This window comes from Natator depressus, chromosome 14 (assembly GCF_965152275.1).
Source record: "Natator depressus isolate rNatDep1 chromosome 14, rNatDep2.hap1, whole genome shotgun sequence".
In the NCBI taxonomy this organism is placed as follows: domain Eukaryota; kingdom Metazoa; phylum Chordata; order Testudines; family Cheloniidae; genus Natator; species Natator depressus.
Window position 1 is genome coordinate 7,923,060 of NC_134247.1, and position 12,665 is coordinate 7,935,724.

A 12,665-nucleotide genomic window follows, 5' to 3' on the forward strand; every position below is an offset into this window, starting at 1 on the left:
TATATTAAAATCCCCATACCTCTTCTAAGCTGTGGAGCGAAGAAGCAGATACTGCTCGAGATGTGAGCGGATGAAATGGCTCCTGACCAACTGCATGCTGATGATTCTGTATTTGTATAAAAGGGTTCTGTTGTGATCTATGGGGCAACGGAGGTATACCATAATGAAAGCCCTGCCCCATTAGGTGATTCTGCTGTAGGTTAGCATAGGTCCATGATCCATCAGGTTGCAGGTACTTCAAAGGAGGTGGGGTTATGTGTTCAGATGGCAGTGAGAACGGGGGATTGTATATTTGGGGCAAATGCTGCTGAAATGCTGGGTTGTTGGCTATTTCAATGTCTCTGTTGTTTTCAGTGAAGTTGGGAAAGTGGCCGCTGTGGTTTGAGTTGCACGAAGGAGAAGGGAGCGCTGGTGGGCTTCTGGGCTGAACTTGTCTGTATTGCAACAGTCTGGACTGGGGAGGTGGCATTTCAGCTAGGTCCCTGCTTTCACTTTGATCGCGGTGTGACAGTTCTCTGAGCAAGTCCTGGAACCTGTATTCACAGAATAAATGTTATTAAGATGGAGAAATGCAAAAAGTGCATTGCTAAAGCTGCACTGACATACAAAACTCAGTGACCAATATCCTTCTGAAGGCTTGAAAATTTCTGGCCTTTCTATTCCAACGAGAAGGGCCTATTAATAATAATGTAATGTATCTAGGCCTATTGCTGACATTGAACATCATAACAACAACAAGTGCTCTTTATAGGACTCATAGTGCCTGGCACCTACGCATGGTATTATAGTGAAGGTGGGCTATGTTCTGTTTTTAAATACAGTATTTTGAGAATTCAAACAACAAATACCTTGAATATGTTGCCTCTGTTTCGTCTTCTGTATTACTCGCAAGTTTCCAGTTTGCCCTAACTGGCTGTTGGTGCAATCCAATTGGTTGCTGGGGAAGATGTTGTAGGTGAGGATGGTGATGGTGTGGATATGGAATACTGCCCTGACTGAGATAGGCATTATGCTCATTCCATTGCTGTAACCTTGCTTGCTGCTGCTGCCTTAATGTTTCCAAAGCTACATTTCCATGCATACGATCTGTAAAACATTTACAAAAAATATAAAAATTTACCCAACCTCCCTTTTTCAAAGCATTTGGTACCAGAAAGGAGGATTCTACCATGTGTTATATTACATGTAAAAACAGTAGTGATAAGAAGGTACACAATGGAATCTCCAAATTTGCCAGCACCAAAAATGTGTTTATTAATAAAGTGCCTACTGTATACCAACCACTCCAAAAGTATCACAGAGCATAACCTGGTTATTTAAATCTCCCAGAAGGACTATGTATATATGAAACTCATAATGAAACACTACATATTAAAATACACCCTAAGGAGAAAATTATTCCTGATCACTTTACTTACTGAAACTAGCCCAACAATAACCAATTCACAATTTTGAAGTCATACAGCCATATCCCTGACAAGTAAATACTTTCTTCATTTTCACTTTAGGGTAGCTACATTTGCACTCCCATCAGTGGAGAAGAGCAGTGGTACCTACCTAATGTCTCCCCTATGGGCATTCCTGCAGGATTCTCTTCAATGAAGTTGTTCAAGTGAGATGGCAGCATTGGGTTGTGCTGTGCAATAGGTCTCAGAGGGTTATTGACTTCTTGCAACATGGGTGGGGGATGATGTTCTGAAATCACAGCATCTACTGCAGGAGAATGTGGTCGGTGGGGAATTGGGTTATTAAAAAAAGACTGGCTGGGACCCATCTGGTAAGCGGGGGAAAGTTGTGAAGGTTGTGGAGGCTGCTGATTTACATGATTATGCTGCTGGACTATCTGGCTCTGCTGGGGTGGTATTTGGTTTTGCTGTTCAGGCAAATGATTTTGTTGCTGACTTAAAAGATTTTGCTGCTGTTGCACAGAGTATGGCTGCCTGGGGATCTGGGACAGGTGCTGGTAGTGGCGACTGGGGACTGCATACTGTGTATGGGGAGGGGTGAGATGTAGATTCAGCTGCCTAGGGTTGAGATTATCTTTGCGATGAAATTTAGAATTAGGATAACCAACGCTGGAACGTGACTCTGGGCTTCTATTTTGGGAATTTCCTTCTACGTCAACCTAGAACAAAGGATAGAAAACATTTCAAAGTTACTTAAGAAAACAAAATTCCTGTAAGCTATGACTGTATTACACTAAACAAATTAATCTAACACTGACTCAGGCATACAAAACCTCAGGAATGTGGGAAGAATAAGGAAGAGAAAGAAGGTACGGAACAGCTTAAGACATATTCTTTTCTTTACTTATCAAACTGAAGGAATATTCTGCCAACGGTTCTGGCTGGCTTCATCTTATTTAAACTCCTTTACACTATTTGTGATATTTTATTAATCTGAAATTTCTCCCCATTAGAGAGAAAACTAATTCCTTCATGGCTATTTCACTAGGTGCAAACTAAGAAGTGCACTCCATATTTGCTTCTTATTCTTCTATATTTAAACACTACACTCAGACATTTCCATCATCGAATTTCTTTCTGTAGCTACTGTTATTGCAGAGATGAATTACCAGCTGCTTCCTTATGATCATATCTAATTTAGCTAATTATAGGCAACTGTCAAACGTTGAGCCTTTTGCTTTTATTTGTAGGACACAGACACCAAATATTTAATGGAAAAAGTCATTATTTGCCGGTTTTCAACATTTCACTTCAGAACGCTCCATTATATGACTCACACCTTTATTTCTAAAACTGAAATTGTAGTCTACATTACACTATCCTCTTACTCTCCCAGAAAATTATTGAAGATTTCTGAATCTTCACTCCTAACAGAACTATTTACATTTATAGGAGTTTTATATCAAAAGGTACAATAATTTCTGAACATTTAAAAATCAATAACACTCAGTGCTATTCCTATGTGTAGACTTAAAATTTACAAATCAGTACATTTAAAAAAAGTTATTTATGCTAGTCATCAGTGAAATACAAATTGTAAACAATGGGATTAATATCGTGTGGAAGGACAAGTAGCATGAGAAAGCACTTCAAAAAAAAATCAGATTCAAATCTTTTACATTTTCTCTTGCCCTTGGGTGACGACAAGAGGGACCTATCGTCACTCAACAACAACTAGTGCCGATCAACACTGATGGGTTCTGAAGGAAATCCCATTCATTGCCCCGGGATAGAAATGTGGTGACTCATGGGGAGGGGGCCTGTTGAGCAGGAGGGGAAGAAATATAGAATCCTTAGAGTGAGATACATAGTACCAAAAAGGGAAGGAAAATTATGGGGGAAAAACAACTCAAAACAGACCTGTTTGGATTCCACAGGTTTTTTCTCAGGTGTCCGAATTTTATTAATTTCAGGTCCAGCACTGTTTTCGGTTTTACCTAAAAATATTTATGATATTTATGCATTAGTTTCTAGGTATGTAAAGAATGAAGAAATATTTTCAACATGTTTGTTTATTTTCCTTAGACATGGGCAGACTTAGAACTATAAGTATAGCATTTATGTCAGGGGGCAGAAACTTAACACTACGTTTCCTCCTAAATATGGCCTTCCCCTTACACTGTATGTTTTAAGTTTTGTATTTGAATCATTACAAAGTACCTCTTCCAGTTCAATGGCTGGGCTACTGGAGCTATTGCAGGAGAAAGTAATCACTGGTTTGTGCAAGAGAAATAGAAATGGACCTAACACAGGAACTTTTATCCGAACCACTCCCCTCCCTGAACTTTGGTAGCTCAGGTTTCAGAGTGATAGCCATGTTAGTCTGTATCAGCAAAAAGAACGAGTACTTGTGGCACCTTAGAGACTAACAAATTCATTTGGGCACAAAGCTTATGCCCAAATAAATTTGTTAGTCTCTAAGGTGCCACAAGTACTCCTTGTTCTTTTTGGTAGCTCAGTAACCTTTGATCCAAACAAACACTGACTATTCAGTTTGTAAAGGCAAAAACACCTTACTTAGCACCTCTCTGGTTTTAACTTTTAAACAACTAACTAAAACTCATCCATCACTGGAGTTCTGTGAGATGCCAGGGAAATGATGTTAAAGATATCAGAACCCTATTGATAAAAAATCTGAACCCCAAGTTAAACTTAACCTTTTTAGGTTCAGTTAAGATAAACATCAATTTTTCAGTGAAGGCTGCCATAATACTCTTACATTGGCCTATTGATCCTAAACTTTGCAACAGATGAGGAGGTGCAATAATATTAGAAATCTTGCAACTGATTAGGTAACTATATTTTCCAGATATGGCTTATGTATTTGGACAAATAGAAATATAATAGACACTTATTGTACTAGACATTATGATCCAAAAAATTTCTTAAACATGTAGTTTACACACAAGAACACAATATTCTTTTTCAGCGGAGGGTTATCTTTGAAACGTAACTCCTTGAAGTGGACAGATCAGAAATGGAGTACTTGTGGCACCTTAGAGACTAACCAATTTATTTGAGCATAAGCTTTCGTGAGCTACAGCTCACTTCATCGGATGCATATCAAAGTACATGGTAAGGAAACCACAAATCTCAACAACCAAAAGAATTAATGCATCTCTGAAAGTATTTTTTTTTATTTATTTTTTTAGTAAAACTGCTTCCCCTTCTAATTTCTATAAAGTACCAGTTGCATGAAGGCAGGCTCAATCAATCTAAAGCATATTTTTCATGTATGCACTTACACTTTACATAAAAGTGAGGAGATATGTAAAGTGTATATTCAGTTTTAAAAGATACTGGTTTAAAACAGCATTTATACGGGCAAATCAAGAAAACTTTTAGGATCTCATGAGAAAAGAACACTTACAAGATGGGACAGGAAATATGTCATAGGCATTTACATGCAATAACATTTGTGTTCCTGAAACAGTCATTTCAATTCTCCCAACAACGTACACTTCACTGAACTGCTGATGTTTGAGTTTTGCTATTATAGCTTCTCTTCAACCTCCAGTAGAGTACTAATGACATAATTCTTTTTTCTGTGGTACATTGTTCTTCTGTGGCAGAATTCTTGATCTGTGAAACAATCTTTAAGATATGCTGGACATGGTAATGGAAATAGTCTGATCAGCGACCTTTAGTCTTGAAAAATGTAGGATTATGTATTGTTTCAAATGCAAACGGTACTTTTTGTTGGTTGTTTGATTCCCTTTTGTCACTGAATAGATTCAGTTAATCACAAAAAATCTCAGCTCTCTTGGGTAACGCAGAGAAATCTAGGTTCAGAATAGCTACACAAGAACATACTAGAGAAAGGCAAAGTAAACCCCGTGGATAATAAAACTATGTTAGCTAACAATTCAAGGAACCACCTAGCAAAAAGATACGCAGTGAGAAAAATAGTAGCTCCATATACTCGCTAATAAAAGGAGCTCTGGAAATTTTTAAAGAAAAAGATTTTAAAGCACAAATAGCTACAAAAACTTAGCTTCAAAAGATTAGACAAATATTTCTTTCTTGCTCCTAATTCTTAATGCCAGGAAGAAAAGAGTATTATGAGTATTTCCAGAATTACGTAGGTATGAAAAATCCAAGTCCAGTATAAGTGTCTTCTAGTAGAAGTCAGGACCCTGCAAACCTTAGCAGGGCAACTTTCTAGTTGGCTATTATTGTCATAATTAGACAGTATCCACTCAAAAACGAGATAACTCACTCGAGCCACATGCCTCGCTCCTCCATATGCTCATACAGGGACACATTCTGTTGGAATTACTTCATATGTAGAGAGGAGTTAACCAAGGGCAGAATGTGGCCTTCTCATGCAACTTACCTTACAGTCTTACTTCCCAACACATTTATCAAGGGCACCTCCAAACTTAACAGAAAGAGGGTTTGGTTCACACTGGTCAGCAGAAAAGAAACTACTAATTTCTCTGACTCTTGCTGCCACAGAATGAGGGGCTAAATCAGCAATCCTTCTAAGTGCTAAGAGACTTCAACACCTATTTCAATTAATAGAAAGGGAATGTGCTCAGCACTTGCACAATCAACCCCTAACGATCAGATTTTTGGGTGATCAACAGAAGAAAAGGAATTTATTTTAGTGCATTTCACATGATTAATTTGTCCTCTGAGAACCCTTTTCACTAGTTAGCTTACTGAAATTCAAGTTATTGAACTGCCATGGCCAAAATCAGTTTCTCAGGATTTTCCTCTTCTCTGAAACCTAGAATACTGTGGGAGAATAACACCAAGGATGGCATGTTGGATTTCTCTCTGTATTATCCCTGTTTTAATGAGCTTCAGTGAAACCCCCTTCATGTGATTATTTCAGTGAACTATTTAGAGTCCAATTATCTATGCAATTCTTTGAAAAGGAATAATAATGTCTTCTGGTGTGCTACTGTGACAACTTACATGTTTCGTATACTGATACTACAGAAAGTGTCTCAGATTTCTACCTCAGTCTTCAAGTTTTCAAATATTTAATGAGGAAGGATTTTTCAATACATAGCTCGAATGAAAGAATCCATCCTAATAGCACAAATGAATTCAGAGCATCTTTTAATTGTAATACAAGCCTTCAGCAGTAAGGTGCAATTCTGCTCTGAAACGGGATTTTAAGCAAATAGAATCACAGGGTTCCCTTTTCATTATCTCTCAGTGATGCCTCGTCAGATTTTCACAGTGTGGGCCAAATCCTCCTCCTCTTATTTGTTTGTGCAGTCTCAGAGAAGGCAATGGACCTACTCATGTGAGCAAGGAGAGCAAGATTCATACCTCTGTAGATTAAATTTTTTTCCCCCTAACTGCCTATCCTGCAACTGTACCTGAGATCTGAAGTCAAGCTGCCTTCTCTCTGCCTCGGTAAAGATTCCACAATACAAATTTACTTTGCAATTCTTTTGGTAATATGAATGACAAAACACTCTAGCTAACCCTCCCATTGCTGTAGAGGGATAAAAGGAGTAAACTATTTTTTGTCACTATAGCAAGCAAATATGACTCAGAATATCCATCAGGAGAAGATATCTTGAGTATGAAGGTGGCATTTTTACGCAGTCATTTTTCTGATCACAATCACAGTTTAAGGAGACCACAATGGCATTTGACTTTATTCCAGATTCACTCTTCAATTCCCAGCATGGAGACTATTTTATTCTAAGCCCTAAATCATTTCAGGTTTTGCAATGTATTTTCCTACATATTGGAATATAAATGGTTTTCCATCTATATTAGAAAAAAATCATAAATGACATATCAATAACCAGGATCCCTGGATTTTCAGGATACTCCAGTAGGGTTATGTCCAATGCTAAAATCATACTCAAGGAAATGAATCCTCCACTACCACCAGTCTACAGTACGGTCTACAACCTTGCACAGCCTCCCATTACAGACACACAATTCATAGCACAATAAAGCCTACAACAGAGATAGAATTTCCAAACACCAGCTATTTTCCTGGCTAGGCAACATCACGAATAATCATTTCTGCTTAATATATTTGCAAATGTTTTACAAATTATTCTAACTTTGTGTCTATTTCCTCACATCCACATCCCAAAACACACCAACTCCGTGGGGAATCTCAGGAAAGAGAACAGGTTCTGAGTGGGGTGTGGGAAATGAACTACCCTGTCAGCCCCCTGAAGAACAGGATTGGTGTTCACAAGTTGGGGACAGCATGGAGAACCCTGCCCTGTGAGCACCATTTCTGTGTGTAAACAGAGGAACAAGTTTCCATTGCTGTCAAATTCAGCATCTGTCAGGAACATTCAAATTCACCTTAAAAATGACGGGTTTCTCACAATATTCTGTCTGAATTGCAGATATGGTCACCAAACAAGAAGTCGCCTGCGGGGGGATTTGAAGAAACATACAACTCACCATTTCGATTTTGTTCATGTTGCTCCTTTTCTTGATGTTGAAGTTGCTGCTGCCCTATACTAACTGGTGAATGATGTCCCAGGCCGTAAGGTATAGGAGACCCGCGCCCATGCGCCTGTAACAGGTTCATATTATACGCCATAGCTGCTTGGTGTGTAATGATTCGAGGGTCAACCGCAAACCTACCCTGATACCCTGTCCACGGTACCTATGTAATATAAAAAAAAAAAACAACAGATGCAATAAATGAATGTACATTTAAGGAAAGGCACAGTGTCAATTACAATTACTATGGCATCATCAGGAAGCACTTCTCCATATTAGTGGTGATGATGAGCTGATAAAGTACATGTGAGTGACAGGAAAAATGAGCAACAAGTTCAGGCAAAGAGCAATAAGTTCAGGCATAGTAGCAACGGTCACAGAGAAGAAGATTTTTGAAGAAGAGTGAGATAAACCAACAATGAAGGCTACATTGGGGGGAGGAGGGAGATCATGGAAGTGCATCTGACAGGAGATAAGACTTGAAAAGCCACTGAAACAAGAAGGCAGGGATCTTCCCTTCTCCCAACAGCAATAAAAGCAGATGAAACTGATTAAATAAAGGAGATGGGTCAATGCATCATTACTGCAGATATTCAAGAACAGGTTATATATATATATTAGTGGAAAGATGGACAGAGTAGCCTATGAACTAAATACCATGACCAGGCAGGTCACGCTCTCCACTAAATGCCCCAGTAGTCAGTGGGGCTCTGGTGGGCTCAGCAAGCAGTCCACTCACACGTTACATGCTGAAGAACTGGGACCTAAAAATCTATGTTATGGGACATATTTTAAAAGTCGACGCTTGGGGGGGCGTCAAGAAGGGTCCACGCCCCTTCCGAAATGCCTAGTGGGGGCACATTCAGCAGGGAACCGCAGTGGTGAAAGGAGCAGAATGGGGGGCTGCCGGGTGGCCCCATGCCGTCAGGTTCTCCGGCCCCACCCCCAGCCCTTCCACACAGCTGCTTCTCCTAGGGTCTGTACAGCCCCGCTGGAGGACAGGGCTGGGGGCAGCACCGGTACAGCCGTGCCAAAGGAACTACCGGCATGAGGCCACTTTTCTTTCACCTAAAATCAGTATCCGGTGCAGCGGGAGAACAGAGGCCTCCCCCCCTCCCCCCCGCCAGGTAACGTGGGATGGGGAGAGAACAGGAAGAGCACAAGGGCCCGGGCTGGGGGGTGGGACGGGGATGAGTCACATGGGGAGATCACGAGCCACCCTTTGCGTTCCTCCCACGAGTTGCCCATCTGTTTGAAATAAAATTCACTTCTTGAAAGCATGAAATCCAGGGTCTTTAAAATACTGTGCATTTAGTTGCCTAAAATCTGAAAAGGAAGACATCTCTGGATCAAATTAGTTCAATCTTTCCCTGTGGGGAAGGTTATTAAAAAAGGCGATCCCATGAATAAAAAGAGAATGAAATGAATATCATCAATGCTCAGTGTGACAAACCGTCCTTAACTGATGGCAGCAGACAACCTCCCTCATTTTTTACTCTGGATCTGAAAGCTGCCCTAAATGATACAAAAAAGCCTTTTTGTCTTACATGGCCACAGTCATTTTATTATATTTTTAATAAATTAATCCCTTCATTATTTGCTTTAAACATAGCATCTTCCAAGTAATTCGTTAGATTTTTGCAAATATTTGCCCTTGAAACCTGCATTCCTGAACTTCAGCTCTGGGCTATGTGCTTCCTCCAATTGTGTCTGTGCCATTTCAAAGTATCTCCAATATAGTTCTTTTTGAAAGCAGACATCTCATTAGTATGTGGACCTTCATACCTAATTATTTAAAAGTCCATCCCCGGGGGCAGGGGTGGAATACGCTCAAACATACTGATATTTTCATATTTTTTTCTTTTGATGGAGGTACATAGGAATATATTAGGTCTTAAACTGTAAAACAGAAAAAAATATTTAAATTATCTTGTTTTGATATGAATAAAAAGTGAGTAAGTATTACAAAGATACAGCTGCTGGCCTTCTCAGTCCATTTAAATTTAAGCATCATATGCAGACTTTTAGTAACCTAGTAAAAAGAAAACTTATTTGACCTAATGAATGGAAATCAGTGGCCTTACCACTTAAAAAAAGGAGAAGGTTGTGTAATCTATAGTTGCCAGATGGTTTTCATAGTTGAAAGCACAGGTTTAGAGCAGGCCTCAAAATAGCAGCCATGAATTGGATTTTCATAAAGAGCCTACACAGCTATTAAAAAAGTTTAACTGTGTGTGACTATTTAAAAATGTATAAGAAATTATATGTACACATGTGCGCGTATATATCCTATCCTCAAAGAACCTTTCAGGATACGTGCACAACTATGTTACTGCACAACATTATTTCTGTAACTAATGTTCTCTCTTCGCCAATTTCCTACCTACTTTTTTCTGCTCTTAGGCCTGGTCTACCCTGGGGGGCGGGGGGAGAAGAGCTAAGTTGGTCTATGTTACACAACTTCAGCTATGAAAATAGCTTAGCTGAAGTCGATGTCCTTGGAGCTACTTACCACGGTGTCTGCACTGCGGTAGGTCGACTGCTGACGCTCCCCTGTCGACTCCACCTATACTTCTTGCTCCGGTGGAGTACTGGAGTCGACGGGAGAGCGCTCGATTTATCACATCTTCACTAGACGCGATAAATCGATCCCCGCTGGATTGATCGCTCTGGAGGTAAGTGTAGACATGCCCTTAATCTTAGATTGTAAGGCCTCCAGGTGAGCGAACGTGCTTTTTATTTGTACAGTAATGTATCTAGAACACTCTTTGGTGCTACATCAATGTATAATTCTGCAAGTAATTCCTGCAACCTAACTGAAACTGCAAGCATCATTGTATGCTCAAGTTATAGCCTCTTCTTTGACATCTCAAGGATGACCATTATTTGGCAACACTGTGGGTAAAGTCAGCCAGAATTATAGTTGCTACATCTAATGGAGAGAGAAGTGGAGGGAATACTGACTCCCATTAAAAAAGTAGGGGGAAATCTATTGATATAGTGTGGTCAACAACAGAACCAGGCACATAATTGATCAGCTGGACAGTTAACTGCTTGTAATAAAATTTTCATATGCTGGTAATATTTTAGCACCCAAAGCTGAGGTGAGCTAGAATCATCTTCTATTGTCTAGTGTGTTTTGGTTCAGCAGTATGACAACTTCAAAAGCAACAGTCTGAGGAAATCAGACACACTTCTTGTGATGCTCCAGAGAGAAAGATACATCTCCCATTATGCTTATTCCTTCAGGGGACTATGATGTGCACCTGTGAAGCTTCACAGAAGGGGATTTGAAAATCAGACTTACTTGCAGAGAATATGAAAGACTAGAAGCATAAACTCTTGGATTTTCAGTCAAATTAGCCACAGTAAGAGGTCCTGTTCAGGTACTCAGCTGTTCAACATTCAGATACATGCAATTATAGTCCTATCTATTCAAATCACAAGCTTTAAAGCAAATACCACTATCATATAGCACAAAAATTACTTTGCACAGAATAATGAGAATGTCTGTGGTGAGTATTTAGGGTCTGAACCTAATCTTATACCACTTTTACTGGGATGTAATTCCATTGACTGCAGTGTCTCCTGCATTACAACAGGGAAAGGCAAATCGGAAAATGCCCCTTAGGCCTGGTCTATACTAGAAAATTAGGTTGTCTTAACTATGTCTCTCAGGGGTGTGAACAATCCACACCCATGGGCAATTTATTTAAGCCTACCTAAACCCCAGTGTAGACAATGCTAGGTCGATGGAAGAATTCTTCCATGGACATAGCTACTGCCTCTCGGGGAGGTGGATTACCTACACAAACAGCGTATACATTGACGCACTAAGCAATGCACTGCAGCACTACACACCTGCACCGCTGTAGTGTTTCAAGTGCAGACAGGCCCTTACACAAAATGAACAGAAGCAATTTTGAAGCCCTAAGTACTCAGCAAGCCACATTTTCTTAACATGCTAACAGACAAGCAAGCAAACCCATTTTAATTTGAGTATAGTATTATTCAAATTGTGTTGTTTACATGTTATATTTTTCCTTGTATATTTATGGTAATAAAAGTATGATTCGTAGCCTTCCAGGTCTGGATTCTGACTTGCTAAATTAATACAAAAGATGGATAATATTGTAACTTATTTTATAATCCAAGTCACTGAAACAGTAATAAAACAAACCTGTAAATTATTATACTAATTAGTGAATGTGGGGAGTTTGGGCAGAGGTTGTATATACAGTACTTTTGTTTTTATCTAAGGAGAGGACTGGGTAGATCAGTGGTTCAAGTAACTAACCTCATACCTTGCAAATCTGAGATCAAAGGCTGCCATGATAATACGATCTGCTCTGAAAACCCAAGAGCTATTATGGACTACTACTACTGTGCTTTATAAAAGATGACTTTTGAAACCTTACAACAGTTCTCTCTTCACACTTCTACATAGAAAGCATCCTGTTGCTGCTATTCCTCCACAAATTCAACTAATGCTTGTGAAACAATATTATTCAGAAAGCTTTCAATAATTGACCATTATATCTCAACTGTTCCTGCATTCTCATAAAAAGGCCAGTAATTAATCATGACCATCTTCGTTCGATTTTAACATGGGTAATCCTCATATGACTTAAACATGAAAACCCTTTAAGGCTGTGTGATATTCTTTGTAGGAGCAACATCAGTAAGACCTTGCAGCTTGGTGGTCATCACCACATTCCTAGCCAGGAAAACCCAAGTAAGCATGAAAGATGCTGGCAC

General features: G+C 39.4%; 1 protein-coding gene across 4 annotated transcripts in view; it reads right to left on the minus strand.

Annotated features, from left to right (window-relative positions):
- HELZ (helicase with zinc finger) overlaps nt 1-12,665 on the minus strand; it is a 150,688-nt gene that overhangs the window by 21,934 nt on the left and 116,089 nt on the right. For all 4 annotated transcript variants that reach the window (XM_074970577.1, XM_074970575.1, XM_074970578.1 and 1 more), the window contains 5 exons: nt 7,863-8,070; nt 3,327-3,403; nt 1,558-2,125; nt 849-1,086; nt 20-533 (listed from right to left, as the gene is read on the minus strand). In XM_074970577.1, the coding sequence (XP_074826678.1) occupies nt 20-533; nt 849-1,086; nt 1,558-2,125; nt 3,327-3,403; nt 7,863-8,070 (1,605 nt within the window). The remainder of the gene's footprint in view (nt 1-19; nt 534-848; nt 1,087-1,557; nt 2,126-3,326; nt 3,404-7,862; nt 8,071-12,665) is intronic.